This window comes from Polyodon spathula, chromosome 13, assembly GCF_017654505.1.
Source record: "Polyodon spathula isolate WHYD16114869_AA chromosome 13, ASM1765450v1, whole genome shotgun sequence".
NCBI lineage: Eukaryota > Metazoa > Chordata > Actinopteri > Acipenseriformes > Polyodontidae > Polyodon > Polyodon spathula.
This window is the reverse complement of record NC_054546.1, coordinates 31043426-31063772: the sequence shown is the minus strand read 5'-3', so window position 1 is coordinate 31063772 and position 20347 is coordinate 31043426. Positions and strand designations below refer to the sequence as shown.

The 20347-nt window shown below is 38.4% G+C and overlaps 1 protein-coding gene across 1 annotated transcript; it reads right to left on the bottom strand.

Annotated features, from left to right (window-relative positions):
- Window positions 1–1554: 1554 nt before the first annotated feature.
- Window positions 1555–9553, bottom strand: LOC121325307 (thyrotropin-releasing hormone receptor-like). The gene is made up of 3 exons (XM_041267740.1): window positions 9174–9553; window positions 7967–8390; window positions 1555–1977 (listed from the first exon to the last, which is right to left on the bottom strand). Exons 1-3 carry the CDS (start codon window positions 9551–9553, stop codon window positions 1555–1557), a joined length of 1227 nt encoding a protein of 408 aa, XP_041123674.1.
- Window positions 9554–20347: the final 10794 nt, after the last annotated feature.

The following is a 20347-nucleotide window of genomic DNA, read 5'->3' as shown; positions in this document are numbered from 1 at the left end:
GAAGGAGTGGGCCAAAATTCCTCCATGGTGCTGTGAGAGACTGATCAATAACTACTGGAAGCGTTTGGTTGCAGTTCTTGCTGCTAAAGGTGGCGTAACCAGTTATTGAGTCTAAGGGGGCGATTACTTTTTCACACAGGGGCATTGGGTGTTGCATAACTTTCTTTAATAATACATAATTTTATGTATATATATATATATATATATATATATATATATATATATATATATATATATATATAATAATATAAATATATATTGACATTTTTTCTGATCTCCGATAGATATAAAAGAACTTTTGCCGGGTTTGTGTCTGTACAGTAGAGACAGACTTCATGGCCTTGAACTGCCAAAAGATTTCCTCATAAAAGCTTTAATAATAGATAGCCTTCGGAGCAATTAAGTTCTGCATCGTTGCAACAAAATCAAATTCTTTACATTATTTCGTTGATGCTGGCAGGTCTCTGATCAAGTGTTTACAGCCCCTGCCCGTATACTGTATGGTAATGTTATCAGTTTCATCTTCAGGTTCAGCCAAGCTAGAAGAGGAGCCATTATCCCAGGTAATGTGTACATTCTCATAAGTTAGCTTTGTCATATTACTGACTAGAAATACCTATGACAAAGATATGATTTATTTTGGGAAATGTAAACTTCATCAGCTGCATGTTCATGTAACACATTCATTGGACACCGTCAATTAAATGGAAAGAGACGGTGTATGGTTCATGTCACACAAGAAAGTCGCAATTAGCACTGCATCTGTGTTGTTGCTAGGAGATTTGGACATAGGGTTACCAAGGGGTACCAAGCTGTCGGTTGAGGGGGTGTCTGCAAATTTCAAGACCAGCTGAGCAAGGGACTAGGAAAAAAATATCAAAAGGTGTAAAACTTAATACTGAAATTAAGTGACACACCCTACTAAAATGCCACTGGTCTTCACTGAAGAGAGTGGTAAGTAACTTATTTTCCATTTCATTAAAAGCTGACCTGAATGTTGTCAATGATTATTTACAATAGCTGTCTCATTAATTTCAAATTGCATTTTTGCATTATTCTTTTTTTAAAGTTATTTTACATTGTTATGATGTTTGCAATTATTCTGAGTATTTCTTGTGCGGCTATTATTCAAATATTGTGTTTTTTTTCAATTGGGTAAGCCTATTCAGATGCTTTGACTATGGGTTCAGAAGCAACTCATCAGTTCTGGTCAAAAGTGTTTTAATGTTAGTAAGTGCCAGTACCACACATAACTGTGACAGGCAACTGAAGAGCATCCCCTGAACTCACTTATCAAAAAATAAACCACAGTATTTGAGTAATTGCAATAAGTACTACTGACAATGATTACACACATCATAAAAGAGAAAGATGCAGCAAAAGGGGAACACTGCTAAATAAATGTGAAGCTGTTTCATTTTAAAATAGAGAAAAACACTTGCCTACCTGTTTAAGACTGGCCAATTATATTTTATTCAAACTAGTATTGACGGTTAACTTGTGTGTTGCTAATGGACACCTAGGTTGTCTTACTGCATAAAAAAGAGAGAACTCTTAAACCACACTGAAGTAAATCTCCTCGTCTACACTGACAGTGGCCTGAAGCCTCTGAGAAGGACCCCCTTTTCCTTCTGCCTCCTGTTTTTTGTCTGTTTTCTTCCCATTCACCTCAGGGCTCCCGGTCACTGTGTCCCTCACCATACTGTAGTTCACTGGCGTCAAGTACATGGTGCGTCTCTGTGTCTCCTCCTCTCCACACTTGCACAGCTTCTTAAAAGCCGACCTGAATTTCTGGGACATGAGGTTGTACACGACAGGGTTGATGGCGCTGTTGGCGTAGATGCACATCCGGCAGAACAAGAGGAACCAGGCATTCAGATAGGGCTTCTCAATGAAGGAGTTGACGAGGACCAGGGTTCGATAGGGCATCCACAGCAAGGCAAAGAGGATGACTACAACAGCCAGCATTTTTGTGACCTGATTCAGAATAAACAATAAGAAGAAAAATGTCAAGAGAACACATCATGTCATTTTAAAACCCCTGCCTTATGCAGCACACTTTTGTGCGACAGATTGTGTAAACACCCCTGACATGTGTTATTTTGTGGTATCATAAAGTAAAGTTGACATTTAAACCCAAATGAATGCCTTTATAACAAACATATATGAAGGTATTAGTGGACATGCCTTTTTGTTTTGTTAAATAAAAGATCTAAATTATGTTCAGATATTTTTTTATTATTATTATGTCTCAATCCTAGATTATCAAACCTTTTGGCCATAGCTGTAGCTTCGAAAGTCATTTTATACATTTGTTTCACCTTATCCCTTGTCTTTTTGTGATGTTTACAATTATTGACAGTGGTCCTGTGTTTTCCAGTATTAAGTTATTATAGTTTATTTTTCTCAATCTCTATCTTTACCTGGCTTTAAACTTGCCTATAGGACTGAGACTTTCTCATTTCATTCAAACCATGGGACAGGGTGAGCAGCTGTGACCATCCAAGTTGAAAGGTTACTTGGTCACATGATTTTAATGGAAGGAGGGAAGTCTGTTGTGGACAGTTGGAATTTTCCAGTCAGGTAAAGGCGTATATGGAGAAAAATGATAGTAACTCAGTGCTGGATCAACAGAACCTAGAACCGCACAACATAATTAAAAAAGTAAAAAAATTACAAAAAATAAAATGACATTTGAATCTACCTCTTTTGTATTCTATGCCCAGGGGCTTGTCACAGCAACAAACAAGCATACGCAGTTTGAAACCAAAATGAGAACAGGATAACAATTCGCTCTAGAGCACTTAATCCTCATTGATTTTGCTTCTTGCAACAAAAAAAACAAATATTGCCCTGCGTGGTTCCCAGTCCTGTATTCACTTTGTACGTTTTTGAAGGATGACATTGTTTGTTCTTAAAATGACCACAATTCACTGCACTATGTGCTGAAAAGAAAATATGCCCTCTGGTTACGAGTTTAAAATGCAGCAATACATCTCTATTTGCTTGTCCCCTGTATCAACCACTTTATGTGAGAAAGGTAATTACAGAATTAAATCCTCCTCCCGCCTTTGCTAATGATGTCTCATGGCAGCATAATTCCTGTTCAGTATCTCTGTCATCTAACTTCCCTTTTCTGTGTCGGCTGTTTGTGATAAATGTAATTACATTCTCCATTGTTGCACTGCAGAATGGTACACTCATTAATAAAAAGAATACAATTTACAAAATTAAAGCCCTTTGGGGCTCATTCCAACACTTATTTCCAGTACATTTTAATTACGTTTATCACTTCTGTCTCTGACAGTTGTTATGAGCGTCAATGTTATTATTGTTTTTCCACTGGCATTGAAAACCCATCTTCCACAGAAAGCAATAACCAAATCATTTCAATACACCTTAGTTTCTTAAATGTAAATTAAATGATGCATTGAAAAAGGAAAGTTATTATTCCTGTAGAGATTAAACAATTATTGGTTTTGTAATTGATAAGTTAACATGACTAAAGCTCTCATGTTTGTATTTATTTTGCTGACAAGATAGTGCCAGAATCTGATAAATAATCAGCTGTCATCTTCATTTTTAATAGCAATGTTTTCTCAATGCAAATGCTATATATGTATAATAATATCCACATGCATATTTTCAGTTTTATTTCATTAGAGTCCAATATTTGATAAGGAAATTGGTTTATTCCACTCAAGTAGCTATTTGTATGTCATGTGTCCAGAAAAAAAAAAAAAATCATTGTTATATACTGCAACACGAATGCTTCCTATTCCCTATAGTAACAGGGGTGAACTGCCAACCTTGAACACCACAAGAGAGCATCTTCCACTATGCAAAACAGCCAGGCTCGTCTGCATTCATGGTTATAGAGTTTTTAACCTAAACTCATCTCACCTACAAGGGACAGAATCCATAACAGCAGTGCATCACACAACATGGCTCATTACATAATGATCTACATATTTACTTAGATTAGGGTATTTTAAAGACGTGCTCCATACTGCCTACTCTGTACTGCCTTGTAAAAGTAATAGATTACCGTACAGTAGCTTCAAATGAGTTAGGGTAGCTACATAAGCGGTGTGCGGCGAAGGATAGCAAACTCCCCCAGAGGCCTCTATTGTTCATTGCAGGTCTTTGGACCTCATAGCGCCACACAAGAAACAGGACTAAGGACTGGATTGGCTGCTTATTACTAATGAGCAAAATTAATAAAAAAAAAAAGAGCTGCAAGGCCCATTTCCTTACTACAGCTGACTCCTTTCCTTTCTGTATGTTGATATGTACATTCGCACAAGCTCTTACAGTTTTTAGAGAGTGTTGTCTCTTTCATGTTTTGTATCAGTCCTGCAAAGCTCAGCTGAGTATGCTTTATGTTACCCAGTTGATACTGGATTCATTACAAACATGTTGTATTGAATACAAAGAACAAGAAAACAATGGAGCTTGGAGTGAAATAAGAAGTTATATGTCATGGACTGGTTGCTGGCATGCTATTAAGATCTTTTTGTATTTAGCTCAATATGCATGTGGAGAGTAATGAACTTGCATTAATATGTCCCCTATATCTCAAAAAGCTTTACAGTTGAACTACTGACAAGCAGTTCCCCTTGAATCGGAAAGATGGGTGCACACAACCCATTAGCCTTCATTTTCTGGTGCTGTATTTTTATCATTTTATAACAAAGTGCTATCTGAACTTCTATTGCCCGTGTGCAAAGGTAAGGATGAGCAATACTTGAAGATAATATCCTTGAGGAATAGAAAGTAGACAAGCATTGAATTGACAAGAGAACTGGCAGAAGGCACAGGTGTCGTTGTCCTTCAACTCAACAGTATGGTCACTCTTGAAATCAGGACTTAAAGGATGTGTTGCAGTAAGAATACCTCTGTTAAGAAAGGGGAACAAGATTAAAAGGCTAAAATAGCCACAAGAACACAGAAATTGGACTATGGAACAGTGGTCAAAGGTGCTTTGGACTGTTGATGGGTGGACAATGACACCTGTGCCTCCTGCCAGCTCTGTTGTCAATTTAATGTTTGTCTTCTTTCTATTCCTTAAGGATATTATCTTCAAGTATTTCTCATCCTTGTTAGAAAGCTTTTTGGCTCTTCCAGTCCTGGGTTTGTCAATTACAGATGATGTTTATCTGTACTTGCTGATTATGCTTCGGATACCACACCTTGAAAATCAAGTGATGCGAGCTATTTCACTCAAGTCAAGGTTGTTATAATAGTAGAAAACACTAGTGGAGGCTTTGAGTAAATTGTTAACGTTCATAATGCATCAGAGTAGAAAAATGCAACATGTCTAAGACTTTTGCACAGCAGTTTATATTTTTTTTCCATGAATCATCCTTCTTTTCAGACAGAGGACAAAAGAGGTGAGTAAACTGATATGCTATCTTTATTTCAACCACCTTCTTGACAATAGCCTTCATAATACAGTGGTGATTTCTCCCTGCCTTTAGAAGGGCAATGGCTTTTGTTTTATTTATTCTAGCTGTATGGCAGGTACCAGCTCTAGTTTAGTGACAGGAGCCATTTGAGGCTTGAGGTTCATTGTGCTATCAGCATGAGAACAGATGCATCCTTTGGAAATGTGAAATGGTTCCTACCCTTTCACTAGGAGCAACAGCACTCTTCCTGGCATGCATTTTCAAAAAGGTTATTATTGTTTAATGCCGGGTATGCATCGACAGATAAGAATTTAGAGAACAAATCCTAAAGAAATATGCAGCAAATCGGGAAGAGGTTGGAATCAAAGTTTTATGTCCAGTGTTTCTGTTTATATATCTTTTGATTACGTGAGACATCCATTGAAGCCCGCTTTGACTACTTTTACAGATACATTAGCTGATATGTAACATAATTGATTTGTGCTTCATACAGAAGTGTCGCTTCCCTCTTCAGACTCTAGATGGCAGCATCATCCCTCTCATGGCTCCCTTTTTATCCCTGGGGTGCATATCATGGAGACAGGACTACACATTATTGGTGTCATAATCTCGAGGTAAATGGTCACAATTTGCGCATATAGAAGAGGAGAACATCTTGGCCAACTGTGATGAAACCCACAGAATCCCTTCTTTAGTTGAAGTTATTTAGTGTACCATAATCTGGGGGTGTGTGGAGGCTGTCTGACTGTTTATATGTGAAACTTACAGTTGCATTTATTTTATATTTGGAGAAACGTTATCCAGTTTATGACACAACTTGAAAAGGAAGCACAAATTATTAAAGAATATCAAAATTTGGGAGCATATAAAGAACTGCTTGTTCAGTGGTGGTAAAACATCACCAATCAATCTGGGAGAATACAAGAGATGTATCTACTTGTCAAATGTACATTTTTCCATACAGTGGATATAGGCCATAATGATCTATTGCCATGTTACTGATGGCTCTAATTTTGAATTTATAGCCGGAGGGAGAATGTCACTGACATTATTGTTGTTGCATCTAAAAAAATATTGCAAAACTAAAATCTAATATATTTTGAACTGTAGTTTTTAAATATAAAACGGCTAAGTACATTAAAACTAGTTAACCCTTTTTTTTTTTTTTTTTTGTTAATATATTTTCACAATTCAGCCTAGATAAGACTAATAGGGAGTCGGAGGAAACTGTATGGACTGAATCTTTTTCTACAGCAGTAATGGCAGTGAGTGGTACTCTGAAAGCAGAGGCTGATAGCTGTAAACCTGAATCAACACTTAATAGTAAAACACATGGGCTGAATAGGCTACAACCAGACAAATGCGTGTTCCTAAAACCAGGTGCAATCCAGCACTAATTGTACATTAGAGCACTGAATACATTATAGGTTTCTCCTTCATCCATGTCCGTCCAAGCTTCAGTTTACATTAGTATTAGCCACACTCTCTCTTTCTTCTTATCAATTGAGAAGACCAAATTACATTGAAAAGGTGAGGACTCTATAATGTGGATTTCTGTCCATCACAGATGCAGTATTAGACTTGAAATGAAGTACTGGGCATCTGATAAGAAATGTTTATGTTTCAAACTCATGTATGTGAAGTTGTTTCATGTAACACACAATTGTGAAGTAAATCTTAGAAGAGCTGAGCCCGAACCTGCTTTCTTTATTTCAATCTGTAACAAATCTTGCACCATTGTTTGCTAATCTTACAAAACTAAAGCACTACTGAGGCACGCTTCTTTATAATAATAATAATAATAATAATAATAATAATAATAATAATAATAATAATAATAATGTGGTTCAAATACAGTAGTAATCATTTTCATGTGTGTTTATTGTAAGATTTGTTTGAATTCCTTTTTGGTCTTGCAGTGGGTTGTTGTTTTTAGAATGTGGGTCAATTATGCAGAAAATCGGTAACCAGACTTCTTACACCTACCATTGGTCCGGGTACTTGACATTGTGGTGTAATTTGTAAGCCGTAACTCATATAATCCAAACAATAATTTCTAATTTTGTTTCCTTTCATTTGCTTCCAAAGAATCCCCATTCATGACATCAGGCATATTATAATACTTTCCAACGTACTTTATTCTCAATATCCATATGGTTGACGTCACCTGTTTGAAAAAATCATACTTGAGACTAGCTCGGAATTCACTTCAAAGTCGATTTAAAAAGGTGACAACTCAGCAGCCACTTTGGTTTTAGTCATTTAATTGTATTTTCTTTAACCTTTTCCCTCTTTTGAATGAAAATCACAATGGATTAAATAAAGGTCGTGCATAGAATACAAATGTAGCTGTTTAAAAAAAAAAAAAAAAAAAAAAGCTTGTACTGTATATCGTAGCACAAAAATAGACCTTGTTTGTTGACCTTGGTCAGTTCACTTATACTCATTGATAGACATTTGTCATCCTCCAAACCTATATCGTAACCAGTGTATCATCATATACTTCGGACATTACTTATCCTTACACCCCTAGTCCATGGGACAGTTCAAAATCTCACCTGCTTTCTTGAAGAGGGAGCTCTCTTGGTCTGTGGGCGATTGGTGGTTTTACTGCTGCCTGGTTCTGATCCGTTCTTCTGCTTTCCACTCTTGCCTTGCCAGCGCTCAGTGGTGGTGTCAGCCCGGTTCGGGAGGGGGTTGAGAAACAAAATGCGCGCAATCAGCCCGTAGAGCACGATTGCCATAAGCAAGGGGGTGACATAGAAGATGGCAAAGTCAATGAGGTAGATGGGCAGATAGAGATCCCGAGACACTTTGTACCCGCACTCAACTTTGTTGTCTTTGTTGACATTGATGTCGACCAGGAAAAACCACAGCATGCAGTAGACTGAGGTCAGGACCCAGACAAAGGCAATGATGCGCTTGGCTCTCGACACTGTGCACACTGTCTGCGCTCTCATTGGATGGCAAATGGCGATGTACCTTTAAAAGAGAGAGTGGCAAGCAGAAGTCTTACATTGTGCACTCATTTCATGATTTTTTTTAATGTATTTTTTATATCCCGATGTTGATTCTTTTAAGTAAATTATGTAGGCTCATATTCTAAAACTCATTCCTTTTGAATCTGACTTTAAGAGAAACGCCAAGAATAGCAGCGTCATTGCAATATTCAGCTACCAGATGAAGCAGGCATATGCGCTAAGGTATGCAATATCAAAGTATTTTCCTGGTTTCACTTTGTAACATTTTCTGTTTCAGCCATTACATGTCTTCAGACCTCGACGGTCTCAACAGAGCTCAGAGAATCATGTCTAACCTCAAAGTACATGTGGTACACCAGAGTGTAACCATTAACCTGTCCCCCTGGATGTACCACAATGTCAGGAGTGGCCAAAGTTAGCCCTTCCAGTCCTGGCTTTCGTTCCAACCTCGCTCTAAATTGCTTGATTTAACCAATTAAACCTCCATCCAGACCTGATGTAGCTAATTATCTAATGATCGATTTCTTACATCCACTGATGTTACAGGCGGACATATTTATAGTCACACTGTGATGTACCAGATGGGTTGTGATATACCAGTGATTGTAGCTAACAAACCAATTCCATTAATCTTACCTGTTTTGAACACAGGACCTTAAACATGAAGTTTTGAAGGAAAAACATGTATTTTCATTTTATATCTGGCTACTACAGTAGGTTAAAGAAAGTTCTGTTTCCATGTCATACTTTCAGGAAACCTGTTTATAGTAGGGGAGAACCTTACCTTTCCACAGTGAAGGCTGTGATGGAACAGGAGGATACATTAATTCCAAGGTACTGGAAGTAGGTTATCCCCAGGCAGCCAGCGTGCCCATAGACCCAGGTCCCAGAGAGGCTGTCTGAGATGTTGGGCAGCCCAGCCGCCACCAGCACCATGAGGTCAGCCACGGCCAGGCTCACGAGGTAGCAGTTTGTGGGGGTACGCATGTGACGAGTGGTGAGGACCACCAAGACCACCATCATGTTGCCAATGATGCCTATCCCACAGATGAGCAGCACCAGAAACACAGAGATGGTTTTGTATTCAATGGACCTGAACACAGAGTCCGTGCCAGTAACCAATGAGACATTGGTGGGCGTTTCAAATCTGCTGTTGTTTTCCATTATTTCTTTTAAAGATGTTTATCTGCGTTGCTAATGGAATGCTTTTTAATTCCACTTTACTTTAGAATGGTTCAATGTTAAGCCTTCTCTTTCCATTTCCCTGAAAAATGAAAAAAATAACATTGTAGCCATTAATGATTAATGCTTCACTGAATCTGTATTCATTTAAGGAATATACAGGGATTTTGAATACTCCATTGAGCAGCTTGTCAAAATGAACACACTCTATTTTTTATTAAGACTATGAAATTAAATACTTTATAATATCATTATTTATTGCAGAAATCTCTTTTGGAACAGAAAGAAATATCTTAATCTTGTGATATTTTAGTAGAACAATGTAAAACTGCCATTTTAGTCAGCGGGAATATAAATGTTCTGTTTGCTGGCAGTCAAAGGTTGAGAAAACACTAATTTTAGAAATACTATGAAATTTTAAAAATTCAGTGGGAAACATTACAGCTAAAATTAGTATGAATGCCTGACTTTTAGTCGAGATGTTTGTCATTGAAGGTAAAAACTTTCTTTTAGTATTTTTTAATTTAGCACTATTGACTGTTTTACTGTTTTATAGCTATGGATGAATCATTAATTTGAACTGTTAGGTGTGTCTTAGATACTAAGATTGCCCCTGCTGGTGTCCTTTTCTATGTCATGCAGTGATTAGAATCCACAAACACAGCCTTGCTACCAAAGAGGGCATTGTAGGAGTCTTTCATAATCTCAATTGTTGTCCTGGAAATAGTCCAAGTATAATTCAAGTATAGCAAGCCTCTTCTTTTTTTTCTGTCAAAGGTCATTGAGATCATAGCGAATCCTCAAAGGATTTTAGGTTGGAAATACCATTTGAAGATTTTTTTTTTTTTTTTTTTTTTTTTTTTTTTTTACAAAGCTTCTCGAATGTGGATTTTGTTTATTGCATATCAGAAAATAAAACGGTTGTTTGATTTTTAAGCTTTGAGTTGAATAATGAAAAAAAACACTGCAAATGGTGGACTTAGTAATGTTTCTTTGTAAGCAGCCAATCAAAACACTTTTTACAGAGGAAACCTGGTCTTTTTTTGTCCTTGGAATACAGTGCAGACACTGTAACAAAAACAACATCTTTGAGCGCAAACAAATCCCCAAAAAACCTAGCATTGACAAGGCAGGTGTAGCTGTTTGTGATTCTACCTTAAAATAGGTTGCATACACAGGTTATTTTCTTCTCAAATCACTTTTACTTGGAAACAGTTTCCAAATTACAGTATGTTAGGAAAACGTATTTAGAAAAGCTTTTCTTCACTGTCATATATTACAGCATCAACAGATAACAGACTTACATTTCACCAAAACGATGTAAATCCACATCAAAGGTTTCTTGAGCACCAAGCTTTCTACTCTCAAGCAAAAGGAAATTGCATTCCATCAATCTGTCTAGGAGTTATTGTATGGCTTTGACAGGGTACTGTGATGTCAGACCAGGAACTGAAACACACACACACACACAGCACTGTAAATGAATGTGAAATGTGTTGTTTGCGTGTTTATTATGAATGAACAAATAAAACAGTAGAACAAAACAAAACACTGCACACAAAACAAATGACACGTTGGCCAAAAACAAATAGACAACAAACAAACAAACAGTGAACGAACACTAAACAAACAAGTATAGATCAGCACAAGTAGCACTTGCTTTTTAGATTGAAGTTTTTACTCTCCTTCTCTCTTCCTTTCTTTCCACATATATTGGGATTCAATTGCTAATTATTCACTCACTTGAATCCCAGTGTGAAGTGATTGTGCAATCCCCATGCCTAAATGCAACAATATATTTTAAATTACTCGTGATAACCCACACTCCAATACATATATACCAACATTAAAATGCCACATACAACATGAAACATATAAATACGCACAGGGGCGGGGAACCTCGCCACATATCTCCCCCCTTGTGCACAACACACATGGCCTTAATGGCCACCTCTCCCTTAAAGTCCCAAAAGTCTCAGTAATAGTCCTGGGCCAGAAACAGTGGCATCAGGGGGCCCATGGGTAGCAATGTTGCCAGTAGCCATGCTTTCAGCGTCAAGGCTGACAGCTCCCAGGCTGGCTACTCAAGCCGGGGTAATTCCGACAGTGGAAAGGCTGCTAACAGCAATGCTGACAGCGGAGTGCAGTCCTCCTCCTTTGGTGATGCCATCAGCGCGAAGTCTGACAGCTCCCACATAAGCTCCTTTAGCCGGGTCAATTCCTCCTCCCCTGGCACCACTGGCAGTGTTAATGCTGCCAGTGGCAACGCTAGCAGAAGAACAGGGGCATACTCCACTAGTGGCCACAGCAAATCCCCAGGGGTCAGCAGCAAATGGCCCCCAGGCAATGGTGAATCGGCAGCCCCAGGCGGTGCAGGACAGGCAACCCCAAGCTGTGCTGGACAGGCAACCCTGGGTGGTGCAGGCTTATTCACCTGCAGCTTCTCTCCCTCTGGTGGTGGAGGTAGCTCCAGCTCCTCTGGTGGTGGAGGTGGGAGTGGCAGGTAGTCCTCCCATGGCGGCGAAGTTGGGAGCTGCAGGTAGTCTCTCTCTAGTGGTGGAAGTGGGAGCTGCAGGTAGTCTCTCTCTAGTGGTGGAAGTGGGAGCTGCAGGTAGTCTCCCTCTGGTGGTCGAGGCGAGAGCAGCAAGTAGTCTCCCTCTAGCAGAGAAGGCGGGAGCAGCAGGTATCCTCCCTCTAGCGGTGGAGGACGGGTGCAGCAGGTAATCTCCCTCTGTCCCTGAAGACTGGTGCGGCTCTCCCTTGGTCACTGGAGACTGGTGCGGCTCTCCCTCGGTCACTGGAGATGCAGGCTTCCCCTTCTTGGACGCGAACTTACCCTTCTTAGGTGCTGGATACTCGTGCTCCCCCTTCTCGGTGCTGGATGCTCGTGCTCCCCCCTTGTGGGCGTTGGACGCTCATTGTCCCCCTTCTATGGGCAAGCAGCTCCTTCTCTTGGAGAGGGCAGCATACCACCGTATTCCCGTACTCACCACATACAAGGCACCATCATTGCTCAAGACCACTGAGGAGGTCCTCCAGCCCGTCATCCCACTTGGGTGCTGGACACAACAGGAATTCGGGTTTATCCCGAAGTCCTGTTGTGTCCAGCACCCAAGTGGGATGTCCCTGTCGACCTCTGGGCAGCTTTCTTCCTCATGCCCATAGTGACAGCAGTAGGCGCACCACTCCTCATCCTCCTGCTCCACAGTGGAGTACTCCTTTTGTACCCACTGCAGGTAGTCCCATTGATGGATCACAGGGTTCACTTCCCTGCTTCCTCTGTCCCTCTGCTGGGCAGGTGCCTGAAAAGACACATGGAAGTGGCAACGCATGGTAGTGTGCCCGGGTATGGTACAGGCAAGGCACCATAACCCTGCTTCCTCCTTTTGGCTTTGGGACTGATATTCTTCTGCTTGCCCCTTCTACTCCTTCTCCCAATGTTCTCCTTTATTCCCAAAATAAAATCACACACAAAAAAAATGTTCTTCAAAAAAATATTCACCTGCAATACCGTTCCTGGTCTGTATCTTGGAGGCATTGTTTATCCCCAAGCAGGACAACATATGTGCCAAGCCGGCTTGAGCAGTGACCCGGAGATGGAAGAAACACACACACAGCACTGCGAAATGTGTTAATGTGAAATGCGCTGCTTGTGCATTTATTATAAATGGCAAATAAAACAGTTGAACAAAACAAAACACGTGGGCCAAAAACAAATAGACAAACAAACAAACAGTGGACGAACACTAAACAAACAAGTATCATGTTGACATAGGTCAGCACGAGTAGCAATTGCTTTTTAGTTTGTAGTTTTTACTAGTTTTTACTCTCCTTCTCTCTGTCTTGCTTTCTTTCCACACTGAACACCCAACCCCGGGTGAGTGATCTGTGCATCTATATATATATATATACATGCATACATATCCATATATTGTCCAGTGTCCATATTTATCTGCATGTGAAGGGATTGTGCAATCCCTGTGCTAAACACAACAACGTATTTTAAATCAATCAATCAATCAATCAATCAATCAATCAATATTTATTTTATATAGTGCCTTTCATAGTGGACCACCATCACAAAGCGCTTTACAAGATAGTGAGGAACTATGCAAATACATTAAATACAGTGAAATACAGGGCATAGTACATTAAATACAACAGTAAAAAAACAATGCAAATACATTAAATATTGGCATAATACATTAAATAAGAGCTGTGAATTCTAAATATTGTGGATGTGTGTGTCAAGCAGAATCATACGAGTAAGATGGAGTGAAAAACCTGAAATAGCAATTTAGACAACAGCTAATAACAGATATCAGGCTTCGAGAGCATTGAAAGGAAAAGAGAACAAGTGGGTCTTGAGAGTTGATTTGAAACGAGCGACTGTGAGAGCTGCACACACTAAAGCTGGGAGAGAGATCACTCTTGATAACCCACACTCCATGCACCAATACATATATACCAACATTAACACCCCACATACAGCATAAAATACTTAAATACACATAGGGGCGGGGCACCCTGTAACAGGTACATATAAGTATTTGTCAGTAGTCTAAAAGAAATCTGAGATGGACTAGCTTTTTATACCAAGGTTAAAGACTGTTGTCTTAAAGTACACTTGAAAAGGACATTCCTTTTTAAGGTCTTTGAATGTTTAAAAAAGGCTGTTTTTTGTAGCTTCTTTTGATGGCTGCTATCGTTGTTCTATCAGTAGGACTATTTGTGTCATTTGTTTATCCCAACACTACCTGTCGGCTGTGTTACATATATATATATATATATATATATATATATATATATATATATATATATATATATATATATATGTATTGAGTTCAGTTATAAAATTAAATTACGGTCTGGACTCATTATTATGTGATATTGTTGTTTAAATATAGCTCGTATAAAACATGCTGGTGTACAGCTTATAATCTGCAGTTGTAAATAGTTAAATGTAAGGTATGTATTTAATTTTTTTTTTTTTAAAAAAACACCAGTTGCCAGCCTGATTGATGATGACATGTTTCTAAAGCTGTTTTGTTGGTCTCCAGTCAAACTCTCAGCTAGTCTGTTCAATTATGTATGTGTCTGTCTGTTACAGACAGTGATAGCTATTCAATCAACTTACAACTCATCCATGACATTCAACAAGGCAGGGCTTAAACCATATTGCTTTAAACTAAATCAATACATATTACATGTTGTTCAGCTGTAATGCAATAATAATTGGCTGAAACAAGTTCTTCTAAATGTAAAGGTATTAAATGAAGCACACATACACTTTTTAAGAATAGTGGTAGTTAAGTCATTTCTGGCTACCTTAGTATAGCTTGTTAGAACATGTGTCTTTATGTCCTATACATACTCTAATGTGTATGTATATAAATTGTTTACAGTACATGCTCTGCTATTAGTTGGTACAAAGAAAAACAATTGGAATATAATATATTTTTTTAATGTTTCATTTTCCTTTTATGCACAGTCTAAGTTTATTCTTTTAAATTGTTTAGTAAAATGATACAAACTTAATCATTTTCAAATACGCTTTTTATAGTTACAAATATAGATGACAGTTATAGTTACAAACAGCTGGAATACCTACAACTGTTACTGTATGTTCTATGTGCTGTATGTATGTTCTAAGCTATATATACATATGTATATATATACAGTTTAGAACAAACACACACACACACACACACACACACACACACACACACACACACACACATATATATATATATATATATATATATATATATATATATATATAGGGCTGTGTGATTTTATTTATACATATAATATGTAAGACAATTTGGTAAATCCAATGTACAAATACAAAATCTAATCAACAAATACGTTTAGTTGAGAAAACAAATCTTATCTTTAAACCATTGTTGTCTTTCAGCTAATTTTACAAATAAGTACAAAGTGAATCTTACCTTAAATCCATAATCTGAATAGCTTTGAGAAACCTGTAGTTGTTTGAATCCACAGAGACTAATACATATTTTCTGTTTTACTTTGTCTTTCTGTGTGTTAAAATGCTTCTCTAAAGTATTAGGTGTGATAAAGTATAATGTTAACCCACCTTCTCTCGGTGTAGTAGTGGTTCTAACCTCTCCTCACTCTCTCCCTCTGTCAATATATCCTGCCTCTCTTGGTTAGGCTTCGGAGCGCCCTGCTGTCAGATAAAGAGGTCTTCTCAATCAGCTGATCCCATTTCCACTGCAGATTTGTCCTACAGTGGTGCGCTCGGCTCCCATTTGTATACAGAATGAATGCATATAGAGCCTAGAGCTTCAGCAAACATTCCTATTTATCAAAACTCAATGCACTCTTTGATTGGCAACTGCATCTCCTCATGTTCTAACAAATCGGATGAAGAGATTTTTCTTCAGTGACACATAGAGCAACGCACCTGTGTTTCTTGTTTTTCTTTTTAATATAATTAAGATTGTATTATTATTATTATTATTATTATTATTATTATTATTATTATTATTATTATTATTATTATTGATGTGTTAATCAAGGTAATTGTCCTTTCTTCAGGTGTAAGTTGAAATATACAGAAATGTTTACATTTACACATCAGAAGAATGCTCTGATTTTTGGAACAGTACAATTCTGAAATTTCATAAAGCATTCCATTCCTATGGTATAGGAATGGGATGCTTGAAAGTGACATAATAGGAGCAAATTTGACAAAAGTCAGTAATAAAAGTATCAAAGCACCAAAATATAAGGTGCACTGTAGCCTATATTCTCCACTATTATATTATTTTGCCCACTGTGAAAAATCAGACCCCACTATTTTAAGATTAACATTCGTACAGTTTACATAAGATTGAAAGCCCTTGTCTGGATTTACTGAATGATCAATAGAATCAAATTGGTCTCTGCTTCCCAAATGCTAAGTATCCTGTTTTATTAGAAATGTGTAGTCAAGACGGAAACAAAGTTGACAATAAAATCAAAGCTGCCATATCCCACAGTGTCCTTTTTAGTTGGATATTAAAACATGTTTGTTTTGTGTCTGTTTACTTCTTTCTTATGTGTGTTAGCTTTTTGAGTACTTAACTTCAGCATGTCAGGATTGTCTACATTCCCAAAAGGTAGCTTTGCCATATGGATATAAGCTTCCAAGCACTTTAAGCACCTGAGTTAACATCATTTTATAATAAATTGTAATAACAACAACAAAACATCAGTCAAATACTTTGATTAATACAACACTTTTTTTTTTTTTTTTTTTTTAAATGAACTGTTTTTTAAACTGTAAAATGATTGTATAAAACATACAATATTTAACTGTATAACAATTTATAATGTGTTAGGCTTTATAAATTATAATGTTTTTATTTTTTGTTTTGTTTTTATCTTTGAGAAATCCGCTTATGGACGATACCTAAGTTGCAGTCAATACAATTTTATTATTCCATTTTTCCATTCCCCATTTAAATCGAAAGATGGTCTTGCATACTGTGGTCACCATCGCACAGCACCAAGATAGGAGCTCCATCTAGTGGCACAACTCTGAAATGCAACATTTAAAATTACATTGCAGTGATGTCAAGATAGTATTAGTGACATAACCCAGATACACGACAGTCGCGTTTTATCGCCCTTGAATTAAAAATCAAAATAAAGCCCAAATGTATATGTAACAAATTAATGCACATACCCGCCACACGCGATTTCCAACCGTCACCAATTTTCTAATACAAAGCCCATCTCTTAAATGTACGTGTTTAACCGTTTTTCTCACATGCCAGATCTGTCTGTATTTATTGTGCCGTTTACACAGCGCTTCCTACAATTCACATAACGAAAATGCAGCAAAATTTGCATTATCTTGTATAGGCAGTTCTGTGCATGGGTAACATATTGAATGGAAAATTTGACTGCTACGATGCATACAGATTCAAAAGAAAGTTCAGTACTGTATTACAGTCCACGTGTTTACAAGTGTCTCAAGTCTTGGTAAGTGATATTTTCAGAATCATATAATTCTGAATTTAAATACTTGTGTTTTAAATAGAGTACTGTACAAAACCAGTTTAGTGCATCTAAATGGAAGCCAACTTATTTTTAAATACAGTCATTTATGTATTTTGACATCTGTGTCTTTCTTGTGTTCCCTGAAAAAACTGACAAGGATTGGAACGTGCCAAAATGAAATAATCAGTTCCCTTTCAATTTGAAGATGGCATCATTGGTACATGTGAGAAGTGATAGAAGATGTTCCTTCCCCTGCATGACGGTTAAGTACCCTTGGGAGGCGGGACCGAGGAGGTCACTGGGGGAAGGGGGCCAATCAGCAGCTTTGATATAGGAGCTCAGTGACACCTACAAATAGGCAGGAATGAATCCCATAACGATGTTTGGTGGCTATCTTCTCTTTCAGGGAATCAGGTTTACGGTAAGTAAACTAACGATGTGTGCCACACTCGTTTAACCCTCACTGAAGTGGACTTCGGAGCCTAAGGCCACCGCACACTAGACCAACCCGATAAGACACTGTGGCAAAGTGGTTTGTAGTGCTCCAGTGTACAGGTGATTCAAGGTGCTCCAACAAAGGACAAACACAAAGTTCACCGGTCAGGCTTCTTTAATTTCCTTACCGGGTTTCAAATAATAAAGCTGGCTCTACCCAGCAATGGGTATTACCAGCTACAAAACAAAGGGGTTGCAGTCCCGAAATAATAAACACAAAACACGTCTCCAGACTGGGTGCTCTGGTGCAGGTTCGGTGCTCTGAGTGCTGGTGCTCGTGTGCATTCAGGTCCGGACTGGCTTCTCGCTGCAGCTCCGGCTTCGTATCAGCCATCTGGCAAAACAAACACAACACTTTTCTCAATGAACCCACACTTCATTCTAGGTTCCGTCCCTGTCTCCTCCCATTAACCACAACAAAAGGAAGCGATTACGGCATCACGTCCCCCTAAAGTACCCTAAGCCCCGCCCCCTCCGATAGCTAGTTCAATCATGTCTCCTCCAATTCATGACTGAAACTTTGCTCACCGTACTAGGGCGATGACTCCAGGTACCGTAACGCCGCCCTCTTCCTGAATGGCCGGCTCCCGACTGTCCCCGGGATGAACTGCCCAACCATTCAGTAGGAAGCCCGCAGCTCCTGTTGTACAGTGTCCTCACCGGTCGAGAGGGAGACTGTTGATTCGGATTCATTCGCTCTTCGTCACAGACACTGACATGATTTATTTGTGTAGATGTCACGTTGGTTTTGTGCGCGACACGATACCGATGGATTTTGTTCGTCGTTGCTCGTAACCGTCCAGTGTGCAAGACTTTTGGTGGGACCCATAAAACCTGATGTATACTGAGGCCATGTTGATATAGACTGTACCAATAAAAAACACTGAACAACAACAGCAATGTCACAAAAGGTTTGACATTGCATGGCCTTCATATGGGTGGTATATATATATATATATATATATATATATATATATATATATATATATATATATATATATATACTGTACTAATATAATAATAATAATAATAATAATAATAATAATAATAATAATAATAACAATAATCTTTATTTTTATTTGGCACCTTTCATAGTGGACCACATATGGACCATATTCGACGTAGTGGAGGAGTGTGCTGGTGTGGATGTGCCCTTACATACCAGACACGACACGACAAAGCGACGCGAGAAAATCAATAAAATCTATGCTTTTCAACAGCATCCTTCACACCAAAGGCGACACGAGAAGCAATGTCGCCGTGACACAAATTCCACTGTGAACAATGAAAAAAAAATAGAACCTGGTCCTATTTTTGTGAATTCGTCAAGCCACAACTGCACAACTTAGCAATGACTAGAGTCAAAGCAACTATTTTTGTGTGAGTGCGGGCCAACAATCTGCAACAGGTCTTCAAACTGGGTTGTTGACATAAGAAAGAACTATCTGAATCTGGCACCATCTAATTTTAGTTAGGACTAATCTATGGAATTCACTGATCTCCTTCTTAGGATGTCGTGCACCCAAACCCGGTGCTTTTAATGCTTTGGACATATGTGGAGTAACAGCAGTAATAATAAGAGTTCTCGTTCTCCCCCCCAACACCCCACACCTTTTCATTAAAAATCAAAATTTTGGTATAAGACAAAATTAAAATAAATAGTTACTGGACCGGCTTTTTATACCACGAAATTAAGATGTACACGAATAGGGTTATTTCAATGACTGGAATCACAACATCTAATGGCTATTTTTAAATGTTATTTCCGTGTCAGCATCTCTCCGCTACTGCTGCCCTGGTCCCCACCATAACATTTCACAACCAGACAGACTGCAGCATGGATCACAAAAGACAAGGTTCGATGTTGGCTTTTGTTTCTTGTTAAAAAAAAGGAAAAGAAAAACCCTTGTATTTCTTAGTTATGTGAGGAATTGGTGCCATTAGAGGTGAGGCTCCCAATGACAATGACATTTCACATTGTGAGAGTCTCGCAATAGAGCTAAATGTGGAGAGATCAAAAATGTTGATACATCGCACCAAATGCCAATCAGTTTGCTTGCATCCAAGACACTGCGAAACAGAATTATTTTCGAATTTGACATGCTTAACATAGAGCCTTGCTACCTGGCCCGAGTATGACGGGAACCGACAATATAATGTTTTCGGGTTGGGTTGGGTGTAGTTTGTATATTATGCTTCCAGCTCGGGCGGGTCGGATTAGTGTTACCAGTGAGTGGATTATGACCTTTTTAATTTTAAGTGAGTATT